We start from the raw sequence: 14181 nt of genomic DNA on the forward strand, positions 1-14181 counted from the left end.
TTTTCATTTGAACATAATTATTACATCTGCGCAAATGTGTCCCCCACCTTTAATCATGGACCAGTCTAGCAGACAAATCAGTAAAGATTTAGTTTTAAAAACCAAAGAGTTCATAAATTATGTTTAGTTGAGAATTCAATAAACAAACAAACAAACAAACAAACAAACAAATAAATAAATAAATAAATAAATAAATAAATAAATAAATAAATAAATAAATAAATAAATAAATAAATAAAATTAAAGTTGCAATTTAGAACTTTTGGGCCTCATGGCTGGAATTGCTTAGGGGCCCAAAATCAGTAAATCCGTTGCTGACTCTATGTTATGCTGCCTCATTCAACAGTTTTCACATATCATGAATCTCACACGAGTCAACTCGACTATTCTTTTTTTTATTATTAAAGTAAAGAGGTAGATCAAATAATACAAATAAATGAAAAAATGCACAGAAATATACACAAATGCAAACAAACACCAGCATAACAAAAATAAAAATAATGAAACAAACCTTTTTTTCATTCAGGAGAGACACCTAAAGAGGCACAAAGGAAGCATACGGAGACAGTTTTTGTTGCTTCTGGATTAAAGGAGTGCTGGATAGTTTCCAAATATTGTTCTAGGTCAATTTTAAATAGATCAAATTTCTACTAAACTTCTGTTTGTGAATATGAATAAAATACACAAATTAATTACAAACACTTTTTCCACGTTTTCTTTAGAATCGTCAAACAACCCAAAGAAAATATCTTTAAAGAAATGAAAAAAAATCACTTATAATTTAAGACAAAAATAACAAAAGATCTGAGAATCTTTCTGTATGAGCACTTACAGACAGAATAAGCAGTTCACATCAATGTCAGACTTATATTTCTGAAGACATGCCTTAGCCCAACATTTGTGAATTAATTAAATGTTACTTCTTTTACTTTATAATCAGATACTAGAGGCAAAGTCCATACTTTCTCCCATGGGATATTTTCAACAGTGTTGTTCCAATAAGGTATTACATAAGGGATTGTTATTATCTCTCTCTCTGGAAAAGGCCTCTAATTTGACAGTTATTTTTCTGTTGGTCTGCTGAAAAACACACTTCAGTTCCAACCACTATCGGTTAAATTCAGAGAGTGAGTGTATGGCCATGGAAGTGTGACACCTCTCATAAGAACAGGCACACAAGAAGGGATGGAGTTTACAACAATAGCATATTCACTAGTAAGTTACTTCTGTAAGAAAACAATTTCTGCCTTCTGAGTTAAAGGGCTGGCCAGCTAAAAGAATGTTGTTTTAAACCAATTTTCAAATTAAAGTGATTAATTCTTGTAAATAATGTTTTTATTATTCCATAAATATCTGTGTGGAGAAAAGACTGACTCGACCATCCATTTTCCTGAGTTCGGGACGGAGAACCGTTCGAACCAATTCAATCGATTTATTCAGAAGATCCGAACTAAAACGAGTTGATTCCCTTTTGACGAATCTGTGTTATAGGTAGCAGTCGCTACAGAAACTCTCATTTGTTTGCTACGATTTGCCAGTTTTTTGTCTCTCCTAAGTATACATACTCATTAAATTAGCATTCATTTCTTTAGTGTATATTTGAAAAAAATTTGTGTGAAAACAATCTTTAAACACCTCAAGGCTCTGTAGAATCAGCTGATTTTAATCGTGTGGTCATATACTCGTTGCTAGGGCAGTTAGCCCGTTAGCATTAAGAGGTTAAAATAATTTAAATAAAATGTTTGCGTTTTTTCCCGCAACGAATGGCGTGTGAAATATACTAGGGGTTTATGGAAAAATGTTACCCTGGCATCCTGACACACTGGGCTCTCCATTAGCCATATAAGTTAGCGATCAGCTGCTCACTGTTTACAGAGCCACTCAAACAAACAGACAGCCATACGTGAAGTCGGTGGATATTTCATCTTTTTTGGACGAGGTTTGGGAATAAGTGCAATATGGACACCAATGTACAGAAAAGGCGAGAGAACAAGAAGTCGTTACGGGTTAAGGTCATTAGTCTGGGAAATGCTGAGGTGGGAAAGGTAAGGATGGACTGTTGTTTTGAATCATACAGACATCAAACTTCAAAGATCAGGTGGCTATTTACATTAATTTATTAACATGACTGTTAACAAGACATGTTTTACGGATACGTATGTGTGTGTACATGTCAGAAGTTCAATGCTTACTTAATTTTCTATTCAAACATTATTCCACATTGTAATCAGATTTCCCCTTATGTAAAATTGTCATGAATGTAATATCCACATACTGTAATTTAGACAATGTTTAGAAATGTTTGTAGGTTGTCCTGCACAGCATGTATGGTAGCGTGCTAGATTATCTTAAAATAAGTAATGTTAAAAAATATTTGATAATATTTCTGTTTATTTGTTCTAGAGCTGCATCATTAAACGTTACTGTGAGAAGAGATTTGTGCCCAAGTATCTAGCCACTATTGGGATAGATTATGGTGTAACAAAGTAAGTGTGATGCGGTTTGTTGAAGGACCACTTTCTGTAACTTTAACACACACAAATAGTTCTTAAGACAACAAGAATAATTTAATCTAAGATTAAACACTTGTCATATTCATTGCACATAAACAACCCCTTTGTGTGTTGTCTAGTTTTTAATTGCTGTAATTTTATTGTCAAGTGTAAATTTTTTTTTCTTTTCTAGGGCTGCACGTTATTAAAAATATTGGCATTGCGATTTTCTTTGATATATTACCAAATGAATAACTTTTCACCAAATGGTTTAATAGCACTATTTTAAAAATAAATCTTAAATTTAGACTAGTTGTGGTGATTTTGTAAGGGTGTGAATCATTCATTTGTTTTCTTTTTGGCTTAGTCCCTTTATTGATCCGGGGTCGCCACAGCGAAATGAACCGACAATTTATTCAGCACATTTTTACACAGCGGATGCCTTTCCAGTCACAACCCATTTCTGGAAAACATCCACACTCACTCATTCACACTATAGACAATTTAGCCTACCCAATTCACCTGTACCGCATGTACTTGAACTGTGGGGAAAACCGGAGCACCCTGAGGAGACCCACGCGAGGGATAACATGCAAACTCCACACAGAAATGCCAACTGACACAGCACTACCTACTGCGCTTATTGCCCGTGTGAATCATGGATGAAAAATACTAAATAAATTGCAAGCAAAAATAAATGCAATAGGGCAATGAAAAAGAGCAAAACAATGAACTTTGTGGTTTTCTGGCGAGTCAAACATTATTCATGTACAGCAATCTAAAAATCAAACATAATGTAAAATAACACTGCTTTTACTGTATTAATAATTCATTTGAAAGTTACAAATGTTGCACTCATTATGCCCAAATGATTTAATTCCCTTAAACTCTTTCAAAATTCCTTGAATGACCGTCAACTAGCTCTCTGCGTCTCTCACATGGTTACTCACTGAAGCTAAGCAGGGCTGTGCCTGGTCAGTACCTGGATGGAAGACCACATGGGAAAGCTAGGTTGCTCCTAGAAGTGCTGTTCATGACAACAGTAGGGGGCGCTTAAACTGTGATCGGTGTTGGTCCTAGCACCCCAGTATATTGATGGGGACTCTAAACTGAAAACTCTTGCAAAGGATAACATTTTTACTGTGTTTTGGTAAATCTTTACAGTGACTCCACAAATTTAATGTATTCTGAATTGTGGTGCTGATCAACTATAATAATCCAACCTCAGCATTGCACATTCTGCGATGTGACTATTGTGGACACACACATTGCCATATTGATGCTGATATGATATATTGTGCAGCCCTGTTATTGTCCTAAATTTATTCAATTATTTTTACATTTCTTTAGTGAATTATACAAATTAAATGCTATTAGTTATTATTTATCTATAATGATTTTTTTTTATTCAAATAAATATTGAAACTATAATCTTTTTCAAACATTTAGAAGTGGTTGTTTTCTTAGTTATTGCTTTCATATTGTGCATTCAATAAAAAAAATAATTGTCTTTCTTTTCTTCTTAAGGGTTCAGGTACGGGACCGGGAGATAAAAGTAAATATTTTTGACATGGCTGGACATCCTTTCTTTTATGAGGTATTGCTTGAATTATTTTAAGTTGATATGGATTAAAGAAAGATTACTATTATTATTTAAAGAACATTTTCTTAAAAAACAATAAAAGTGAAAAAAAAAACCTTTGCATTTCTCCTCTGTACATTAAAATTTATTTTTGATCATACTTATTTTTTACCATGATTTACAAGAGATGCTCACTGAATGTCATTCAGCGATCAGTGTACAACATTTTATACACCAAACAAATTGCCAAGCTTATTTAAAACAATCAATCATTTCATAAAATTAAAAGACGTGGGTATTACAATTCAGCCTGAAAAATTTTAATGTTTTAAAAACCATTTTAAGGTCAAAATTATTAGCCCCTGTAAGCTATATTTGTGTTCGATAGTGTACTGAACAAACCATCGTTATACAATAACTTGCCTAATTACCCTATCCTGCCTAGTTAACTCAACCTAGTTAAGCTTTTAAATGTCACTTTAAGCTGTATAGAAGTGTCTTGAAAAATATCTTGTCAAATATTATTTACTGTCATCTTGGCAAAGATAAAATAAATCAGTTATTAGAAATGAGTTTTTAAAACTATCATGTTTAGAAATGTGTTGAAAAAAATCTGCTCTTCGTTAAATAGATTTTTAAAACTATTTAAACTCTTACCTCTATCATTATAACCACTAGGTGTTACCCTTTTTATATAAAATAATATAAAATTAATATTTGTTTGTGCTAAATGTTGATGGAACATTTTCACCTATATCTTTACAATTTATTTTCACAAAAGCTATATGAAACATCATATACTTTACTTCTTATTTGATATGCATTTTATGTAAATAAAATAATTTTTGTAAATTATATTTTGATGCAGACATATCATCTTTGACCCAAGAATGTACTATACAGTCAATTTATTAGTATTGTTAAAAACCATGAAGAATGCAGTCGAGATTTGTTTTGTTTCTGACCACAGTGTGGTAGTATTGAGCTGCTGTCAATAAAATGTCCTCTCTGAAAACCCAGATGGCATCAGCATTTAACATATTCTCCATTGCCATGCTTGTAATGGCTGTATTAAGATTTTATTGTTAGTTGTGAATTGACAATATGTGTTTTACAGGTCCGCAATGAGTTTTATAAGGACTCTCAGGGAGTGATTCTAGTCTATGATGTTGGCTTGAGAGAGAGTTTTGATGCTCTGGACAGCTGGCTCACAGAGATGAAGCAGGAGATGGGCTCGCAGGCTAACATGGAGAACATCATCTTTGTTGTGTGTGCAAACAAGGTGCCACAAGTGTTTAAACATCTGTTTAGGTTATCTGTGATTTATTTGATAGAGACTTGTTTTAAAGTGCAGATTTTCACCCTAAAAGGTCGACTTGACAAAAAGGAGAGTGGTGGATGAGAGTGAAGGGAGACTTTGGGCCGAGAGCAGAGGATTTCATTACTTTGAAACTTCTGCCCAGAGCGGGGAAGGCATCAATGAAATGTTTCAGGTGTGTAATCCTTATAAAGCTTTTTTTATTTGTACAAAACTGCCATTCTGTAAAGGTGATGAAATGAATGGCGTTTAATGCATGTCTCTTTGCTGAATTTATTTAATTAACTCAAAATACCTAATTTATTAAAGGAACACTCCACTTTCATTTTACAACTCCCCTAGAGTTAAACAGTTGAGTTTAATCATTTTTAATCCATTCAGCCGAGCCAGATCTGGTAGGAGGGCACATTTAGATTAGCTTAGCATAAATCATTGAATTGGATTAGACCATTAGCATCTTGCTTTAAAATGACTAAATCTTTCAATAAATTTTCTATTTAAACCTTGACTCTCTTGTATTTACGTCATATACTACATCTGTTGTAAAATGTGGAAAAAATAGCTATTTTCTAGGCATGAAAATCAGCTTCTTGTACAGGGAATGCACCTTGAATTAGAATTAATACTATTGCTATATTAATATTACTATCACTATTGTTTGTTGACTGTGAAACTGCTCTGAACAAGCAGATTTTTGGTCATGTTGTTTTATTAAAGTACTAAAAGTGGCTCAGAGTTGATTAGGGCTTGTAGCAGTCCAGCATTAGATCTGAGTCAATTAACAGTAAACTTAGAAGAGTTATAAGAACTGATTTAAACTGTAAAAATCATAAATTCACAATTAAATGGTGTGGTATTTCTGCTGTGTTTATACATCCTCAGTCGTTTTTCTCCTCCATAACTGATATGTGTGAAAACGGAGGGAAGAGACCTACTCCAGAGGTGAGCGTAGGTTTTACCAAAGAGCAGGCAGACACCATCCGACGCATCCGCAACAGCAAAGACAGCTGGGATATGCTGGGAGTCAAACCTGGGGCCACAAGGTAAATTTCATGCTAAATGTGGGGATTAGATATTGTTTAACCTGCCCAAAACAGATTTGTTGCTTGTAATAAACTTTCAACTCTAGACCAAAAAAATCTGGCTTGCAGCACTAACCAGCCATATGCAAAAAATATTTTGGGCAATCTTTTAAAATAGCGTCTATCAATAATAGAATGCTTATTGTTATTGCATTTGTATTAAGATTTTTATTTTTATTCCCATAACCCATTTAACCTCACCTGATTCAGTGTGAGCGATAATTACTTTTGATAGTGTTTCAGTATGATTTACTCACACTCCTGGTTGTGTTAGCTTGGCTGGTTTAATCATGTGGGTCAGATCATTAGAAAATGCCTGCAATCCAATTAGCATCCCTAAAGTCTCTCCTGCCCGTCTAATCAGCCTCTTTGAGATTTCCTCAACACCCCGAGAAACCAGTCATGAGCTTGTGTCGTTCCTCATGGCCAACCAATCGGAGATCTTCTCTGGGGACAAAGCCTATCTTCTTTAGCTGATTCTTCACTGTGATCTCTCACTGTGATCTCATTTTAGCGGGACCACACAATGTTTTGCTCTATCAGCATTTTAAAGGCCTGCATAATACTGGGAAAATAATTTAATTAAAAAATTTGCTAAAAGTTTTTATTTACGTATTGATTATACTAAAATAAAGTGGTAATATGTTTTTTTTTTAATTAAATCTAATTCAAAGTCATAAAACTATTTCAAGGTGCAAATATTCACACTCTAAAGCCAAAATGTTTGTAGATATTCAAATTCTTATACGCGGTTGTCGTTTTCCTCTCGTCTCTTCTGCCATTAGTATTTATTTTCACCTCTATGCTGTGAATTACTAGTTCACCCTTGAATCATGAACTGAAGACCAGGGGCACTTTAGTTCATTTTTAAGGGTACTTTTTATCCAAAAGAAAAAAGGACATGTGCACTATATACAGGTTGAGCTCTATCTGTGCACGTGCCTGTTCACAGCCTTTGCGCAATACTTTGTTTATGCACCTTTTGCAGCAGTTACAGCCTCAAGTCTTTTTGAATATAATGCCACAAGCTTGGAACACCTGTCTTTGGGAATTTTTGCCTATTCCTCTTTGCAGTACCTCTCAAGCTCTATCAGGAATAGGATAGGAAGCGACGATGTACAGCCATTTTCAGATCTCCCCAGAGATGTTCAATAGGATTTAGGTCTGGGTTCTGGCTGGACCACTTAAGGACATTCACTGAGCTTTTGTGAAGCCACTTTATTGATATTTTGGCGGTGTGCTGTGGGTCATTGTCCTGCTGGAAGATGAACTGTCGCCCCAGTCTGAGGTTAAGAGCACTCTGAAGCAGGTTTTCATTCAGGATGTCTCTGGACATTGCTGCATTCATCTTTCCCTCTATCCTGACTAGTCTTCCAGTTCCTGCTGCTTAAAAACATCCCCACAGCATAGGTATTAGATGGTATTAGCCTGGTAATAAGCGGTGCCTATTTTTCACTATACGTAACATCTGGCATTCACTCCAAAGAGTTCAATTTTAGTCTCATCAGACCAGAGAATTTAGTTTCTTATGGTCTGAGAGTCCTTCAGATGCCTTTTGGCAAATTTCAGGTGGGGAGTAGCCACTCTACCATTCTGGCCTGATTGGTAGATTGCTGCACAGATGGTTGTTCTTCTGTAAGGTTCTCCTCTCTCCATTGAAGAACGCTTGAGCTCAGACAGTGTGACTATAGGGTTATTGATCATTTCCCTGACTAAGGCCCTTCTCCCCCGATTACTCAGCTTAGATGGCCGGTCAGCTCTAGGAAAAGTCCTGGTGGTTCCAAAAATCTTCCACTTATGGATGATGGAGGCCACTGTGCTTATTTGAACTTACAGAGCAGCAGAAATTGTTCTATAACCTTCTCCAGCCTTGTGCCTCGAGACAATCCTGTCTCGGAGGTCTACAGACAATTCTTTTGTCTTCATGCTTGGTTTGTGCTTTGACATGCACTGTCAACCTTATATAGACAGGTGGATGCCTTTTCAAATCATGTCCAATTAATTGAATTTACCACAGGTGAACTCCAATTAAGCTGCTTAAACATCTCAAGCATGATCAGAGGAAACAGAATGTACCCGAGCTCAATTTAGAGCTTCACAGCAAAGTTTTTTTTATTTATAATAAATTTTTAACCATTTAAAATAATAATTTTTTTACATTGTCATTATGGGGTGTTGTGGGTAGAATTTTGAGGAAACAATTTTATCCATTTTGGAATAAGGCTGTAACATAAAAAAAATTTGTGGAAAAAGTGAAGCGCTATGAATACCTTCCGGATGCACTGTAAATTGTAAAACCTTAATTTAATGTCTCTAGTACACATTTTCCTGTCATGAAAACGACCATAGAATCTGGCATGTCTTCAAACTCAAACATTCATTCATTTTCTTTTTGGCTTAGTCCCTTTATTCATTCGCCACAGCAGAATGAACCGCCAACTTATCCAGCATATGTTTTGCGCAGCAGATGACCTTCCAACCACAACCCAACAAAACTCAAACAAACATATGCTATTATTTTGAAATCATAATTCTTCTGTGTTATTGTGCAGCCCTTCTGTGCAGTCTGACATCTATTAAGGGTTTTTCTCATTTTGTGCTTATAGGGAAGAAGTCAACAAGGCATACAGGAAGTTGGCGGTACTGTTGCACCCAGACAAGTGTGTGGCCCCAGGCAGCGAGGATGCCTTTAAAGCAGTGGTTAATGCTCGCACGTCCCTCCTCAAGAATATCAAGTAGGATCAAGTGTCCACACACAACTGCATCTCTCATGGTTCCATTACCAACATACTCCTCCTCATTGTGAGATATGCCATGACAGATTTTTTTTTTCTTCATTGTGCCATCTAAATATGAATCTTTTTTTTTTTTAACTGCTTGCTTTGGTGATTTGTTTGAATTTGTATAGATTATATATTTATTTAACATACTATTAAAGGTTTCATTCACCCCAAAATTAAAATTCTGTAATTGTTTACCGTCATTTCATAACGTTAGGACAAGATAAATAAAGATATTTGTAGTGAATTATGAGAAATTTCTCCATTTAAATGTTTATTAATTTCATATTTGGACATTTTGAAATATTTATAAAGAGATCAATAAATAAATCAATTAGGAACCAATTCATTGAATCCAAATGTTATGAAAAAGCATAACTGCAGTATAATAATGAATAGATTTAATTTAGGCTTTTTTTTTTAATAAATAAACATTAATCATAAAGTAAACTTAAACAAAGCTTAACAGCTGCAATAACAAGAACAAACAAGTGTACAGGAACAAACTTAATTGTTTAAGCTCCAACATGCTGTTGTGGTACACATGAACCTCATTAAGCTTCTGTGACCAGATTTGTATGCTGTAAACATTGTAAGCGTTCATACCAGAACATTTTAGCAAAATAAAGACACAAATGTATCTAATTTTAATATAAATTTTCTCATTCATGTTCTGAAGATGGACAGATGTTTCATGGCTTCAGAACAATAAGAGTAAATGCTAACAAAACTTTAATTTTGGGGTCAACAAAACCCTTTAAATGTATTTTTTAAGAAAACAATTGTAAGCTAGTGCAGTTTAAATATGCTATCAAAATATAAGTACAAAAAAGACGTAACACCACAAAAGTGTTTTTCTTTCACCTCAAGTTGTCATCAAAAATCAACAAATGACCACTTGGACTCTTTAAGGATGCTGCAACTTAACTGTGTTCCCTTGTTTTAAGTTGATCGGCTTCACATTGCCATTAGCCGGAGTTGAAGAGTTCCCTTCTCAGTGAAGATCACTCTTAAAGCACACGGAGAAGCCACTGGACTCGAACAAAGACGTATGTCAGATGTGCAGCTGTGACCGCACTTGTTTATAATGTAATATATGTTCATGTGCTGTTATTGTTGGGAAACCTCGATGCTCTGAGGGGCATATCTGTCAGGATCACTTTAGAGCATGACAATATCATTGGTGGGCCTTTCCTTTTCTCAGTCTGTCCTGTGACAGTTGACTGTTGTACTGCACTACTCCTATAGATGACAAGTTAAGACCACTTATTTACCAGCTGATTTGCGACCCAGACTTACCATTCTAATGCTTTAGTTTAATCCTTACATGCCTCATAAGTTAGCCATGGCCTACATGGCCCATTCACTTATTTTTTGTTTTTATCCACTCCACTTTAACTTACTTTAAACAGGAGAAAAAGCATGGAAAAGTTTTCTAAGTGCAAGTGCAATATAAAAATAGCGTGTATTTCTCAGATTTACCACTAGCTTTATTCTACTACTTGCTAAGTTATTGTTGAAGATGAATCAATAATATATTAACATATATACATATAAAAATGATTAAGAAATGTTTGTGTAACATGCCAATTCAACTTCAAGTTCACTTAAGTTAGGTCATTTTTAAGTACAAAATAGGTGGTCAATAGACTATTATTCAAGTATTTGGAGCCAGGTGATATTGAATGCATTACATTATAACAAATATAACAGTAAATATATTAAAATCTTTTAATATTAAAAACTGTGTTTTTCATCGTTTGAGCTCGAGAAATGCTTCTTTAGCATTAATCCTTGTGCACTGTTCAAATTTACCACCCTTTCGTTATGTTCAGGATAAAACATCCACTGAATTAAACTGCTGTAAAAATGCATCAGATAAATATTTTTGTTCACATTTTTTTTGGCATAAATCTGTTAATCAATCTCAGTCCTGATCAAAACTACTAAATTGTTTAGACAATTACTAGATTTTAACTCTTTAAGTTCACAAATTATGTCACTCATTTGGTGGAAAAAAACATAAATTGACATTTTCAATATAAAAAGTAATTGTTGACAGGATTTTTTCTTTACCTTTTATCACAGTCTATGACATCTGAAATATTAGTAACAACATTGGCTTTGGTGCATTGTAACATTTTAAAAATTTTTCTACTTAATTTACTGTGGTTGGCTGTTTTTGCCCCATTGCCACACTTCCATTATAACCACATTTAATGGTGCATAAATACAGTCTTTGTTTTTATTTACTTCATGTAGTTCTGAGAGCTGAGATGCATATTTTGATTTTCTCAGACACGTTAAGGTAAATGTACGTATAAAGGTCACTCTCACGCACTCACAGACACACATACACACACTTTTATTTGCTGTTACACTCCATATAAAATTGAGAAACTAAGCTTTGTTTTTCGCACAGGCTTATCTAAAGGGTTAATGGTTCCAACTCAAGATCAACAGTAAAAATGACAAATTTTACCTCTTCCTAACAGGGAAAACCACCAACAATCAAAAATGCATGAATTAATGCTGGCATGGTTATATAATCAAAAATAGTGGTTACAATGGAAGTCAATGGGGCAAAAAATGAAAACTAATCAAAAACAATGCATCAATGCAATCTACATGTCCGAGACTGTGATAAAAGATTTTAAAAAATACAGTCCACAATTACTTTTTACATTGAAAATACATCATTTTGTGTGTTTTTTTCCCCACCAAATCAGTGACATCATCTATGAACTTGGCAATTAAAGAGTTAAAATTTTATTTTTCTAAACAATTTAGTAATTTGATCAGGACTGAGGATGATAAACAGATTTATGCAAAAAATATATTTATCTGATGCATTTTTACAGCAGTTTAATTTAGCGGTTATTTTCATCCTGAACATAACAGAAGGGTAGTCAAGTTGAACAGTGTATTGTTGAATTTTAATTTTTTTGAAAAATATGTGTCAAAATAAGATTTTAAAATCACTCTGCTAGCTGAAACAGAAAAAGTTCTGGCCAAATTAAGACACAAAATCATCCTAGAGTGGATGAAAACACCCCCAACAGTACACAAGGGTTCAGTCAGCATATAATTTGTGCAGACTTTGAAAATTAGCTTCTGAATTTACTTTAAGACTTAGGAATAAATTACCCTATAAAATGTATTATTAATATAGAAGGTGTGATGAGGTATAGTTCATGATTAACTTTAGTTTGTCAAATGAATCATTCTAAATCATAAAAATACATAAATTATTATGTAAAACGTAATTACCAACTCCAAACATTTGAATGGTAGTCTAGTAGAGGCTGTGATCACTAGTGCCAAGACTATTTCCAAGTATATATCGTTTATCAATCTTTACACAACCTGTGAAGGTTTTGCAAAGTTCAGAGCTAAAAAAAGATAAATGAATAAATGTTATCACAGTAGCTTAGTCACTTATTTGATATAAATATGATTGATTTCTCTATTGTGAAATGTATTAAGCATGAAAGGAACTCTATGAATTTGTCACATTCATAATATCTGGTCCCAGGGTAAAGTAAATAGTGGCTTTGTTTACATCAACACTAGAATAAATAACGACAACTTCGCTGAAACTGTTCCATTAGCAGAGCTGTGTAGATGTGCCAACATGCATTAGCTCAACAATGTTTTGTTTGGCCCTCAAGTACAGTATATAAATACTTCTATGTAGGTTAAAAAAAGAACACTGTAATGCAAGTATATCAAATACTGTATTTTTTTATGGAACTGTGGTGTTTACAACATGATGTGGATGTACATGTGCAGTGTTATTTATTCATATTTTAATATATTTATCTGAAAAAGTACACATTTGTGATTTCTCTTTTTCATTTCTTTTATTTTGAAGTGCATTTTTAGTCAGTTGATAACATGCTGCTTTGTTTGCTATGTTGTACTATGTAAGATGTACCCAAACTATTTTAGAACGTTGCATCATCCGAAATGTGAAAATATGAGTTGTACTCCTAAATTTTTAATTGGTTATAGCCTACTTTACCAGATTTATTTTTAACCTGAGTCACTTTTATTTCCATGTTTGGTTTCATTGTGTGACATTGATTTGTCTGAAAATATGGTGCAGCATGAGAAAGAAGCATGTTTGTGATTATGCAGAAAACAATATGTTTTTGAGGCCTGTTTACATGAATGCCAAGGCCACCGCTCAATGGGAAAAGTGGCTCTGTTTTGTGCACAGAAGCATTTACTTTCTCCATTTGGCTTATATAGAACAACAATAAAGGAATACATGTAAATAATTTTGCCTGTTTGCGTTTTTAGCTTGCCACGTTACAAACTCAACCAGTACCAAAAAGCTAAATTATGGGCCACTCACACAGAACTTTTTATAAAATTAAACACAGGGAACACTGAGAGCAACTTTTAATGTCTAAGGCAACTTAGACTCAAGCTCAATCGGCAAATGTGTCTAACTTGCGCACATTATTGTAGAAAAAAAAACCCAACAAAATAATATGCAAAACAAAAACAAATATAATTTTGTGTTAATAAACTCTCATGTTTCTGCATTTACACATATACAGCATTTTAGGGGTATACAGAAGCAGTATGAGTTTTTTGTAAACTGCACTTGAATTAAATTATGGATGAATCCAAAGTTGGGTTGAATTATTTTACATTAAATATCCTTTTTTTTGTCAACATTTGACAGAATTGAGTTAATATTGAGTGTATTATTCCAGGGTATCTGCAGGGTCTTAAAAGGTATTAAAATCAATTTAGAGAAATTTAAGGTTCTTAAAAAGTATTAAAGTCTAAAATGCTATTTTACAAGATATTCAATTTGATATTATTTTTGATTATGCAATGTATGGTTGTATGCTAAAGTTTGCCTGAATTAAATCAGCGAATATCAGGATGCTGTGTAGTTTATCAAACCAAT

General features: G+C 33.8%; 1 protein-coding gene across 3 annotated transcripts; it reads left to right on the forward strand.

Moving 5' to 3' along the window:
* Nucleotides 1-1664: 1664 nt before the first annotated feature.
* Nucleotides 1665-13535, forward strand: dnajc27 (DnaJ (Hsp40) homolog, subfamily C, member 27). Of its 3 annotated transcripts, none has more exons than XR_015512493.1 (8): nucleotides 1665-2045; nucleotides 2404-2486; nucleotides 4020-4089; nucleotides 5192-5356; nucleotides 5445-5567; nucleotides 6275-6435; nucleotides 9081-9276; nucleotides 10202-13535. XR_015512493.1 is itself a non-coding variant. In XM_087288786.1 (8 exons), exons 1-8 carry the CDS (start codon nucleotides 1959-1961, stop codon nucleotides 10203-10205), a joined length of 822 nt encoding a protein of 273 aa, XP_087144912.1. In that variant the 5' UTR covers nucleotides 1665-1958; the 3' UTR covers nucleotides 10206-13535.
* Nucleotides 13536-14181: the final 646 nt, after the last annotated feature.

This window comes from Danio rerio, chromosome 17 (assembly GCF_052040795.2).
Source record: "Danio rerio strain M-AB ecotype USA chromosome 17, GRCz13ab, whole genome shotgun sequence".
NCBI lineage: Eukaryota > Metazoa > Chordata > Actinopteri > Cypriniformes > Danionidae > Danio > Danio rerio.

Bases quoted from the DNA above. Each gene is read 5' to 3' on its own strand.
- dnajc27 (XM_087288786.1), top strand. From the start codon at position 1,959: ATGGACACCAATGTACAGAAAAGGCGAGAGAACAAGAAGTCGTTACGG. The intron at 4,090-5,191 runs GTATTGCTTGAA...TGTGTTTTACAG, and splicing joins GACATCCTTTCTTTTATGAG to GTCCGCAATGAGTTTTATAA. The intron at 5,568-6,274 runs GTGTGTAATCCT...ATACATCCTCAG, and splicing joins GCATCAATGAAATGTTTCAG to TCGTTTTTCTCCTCCATAAC.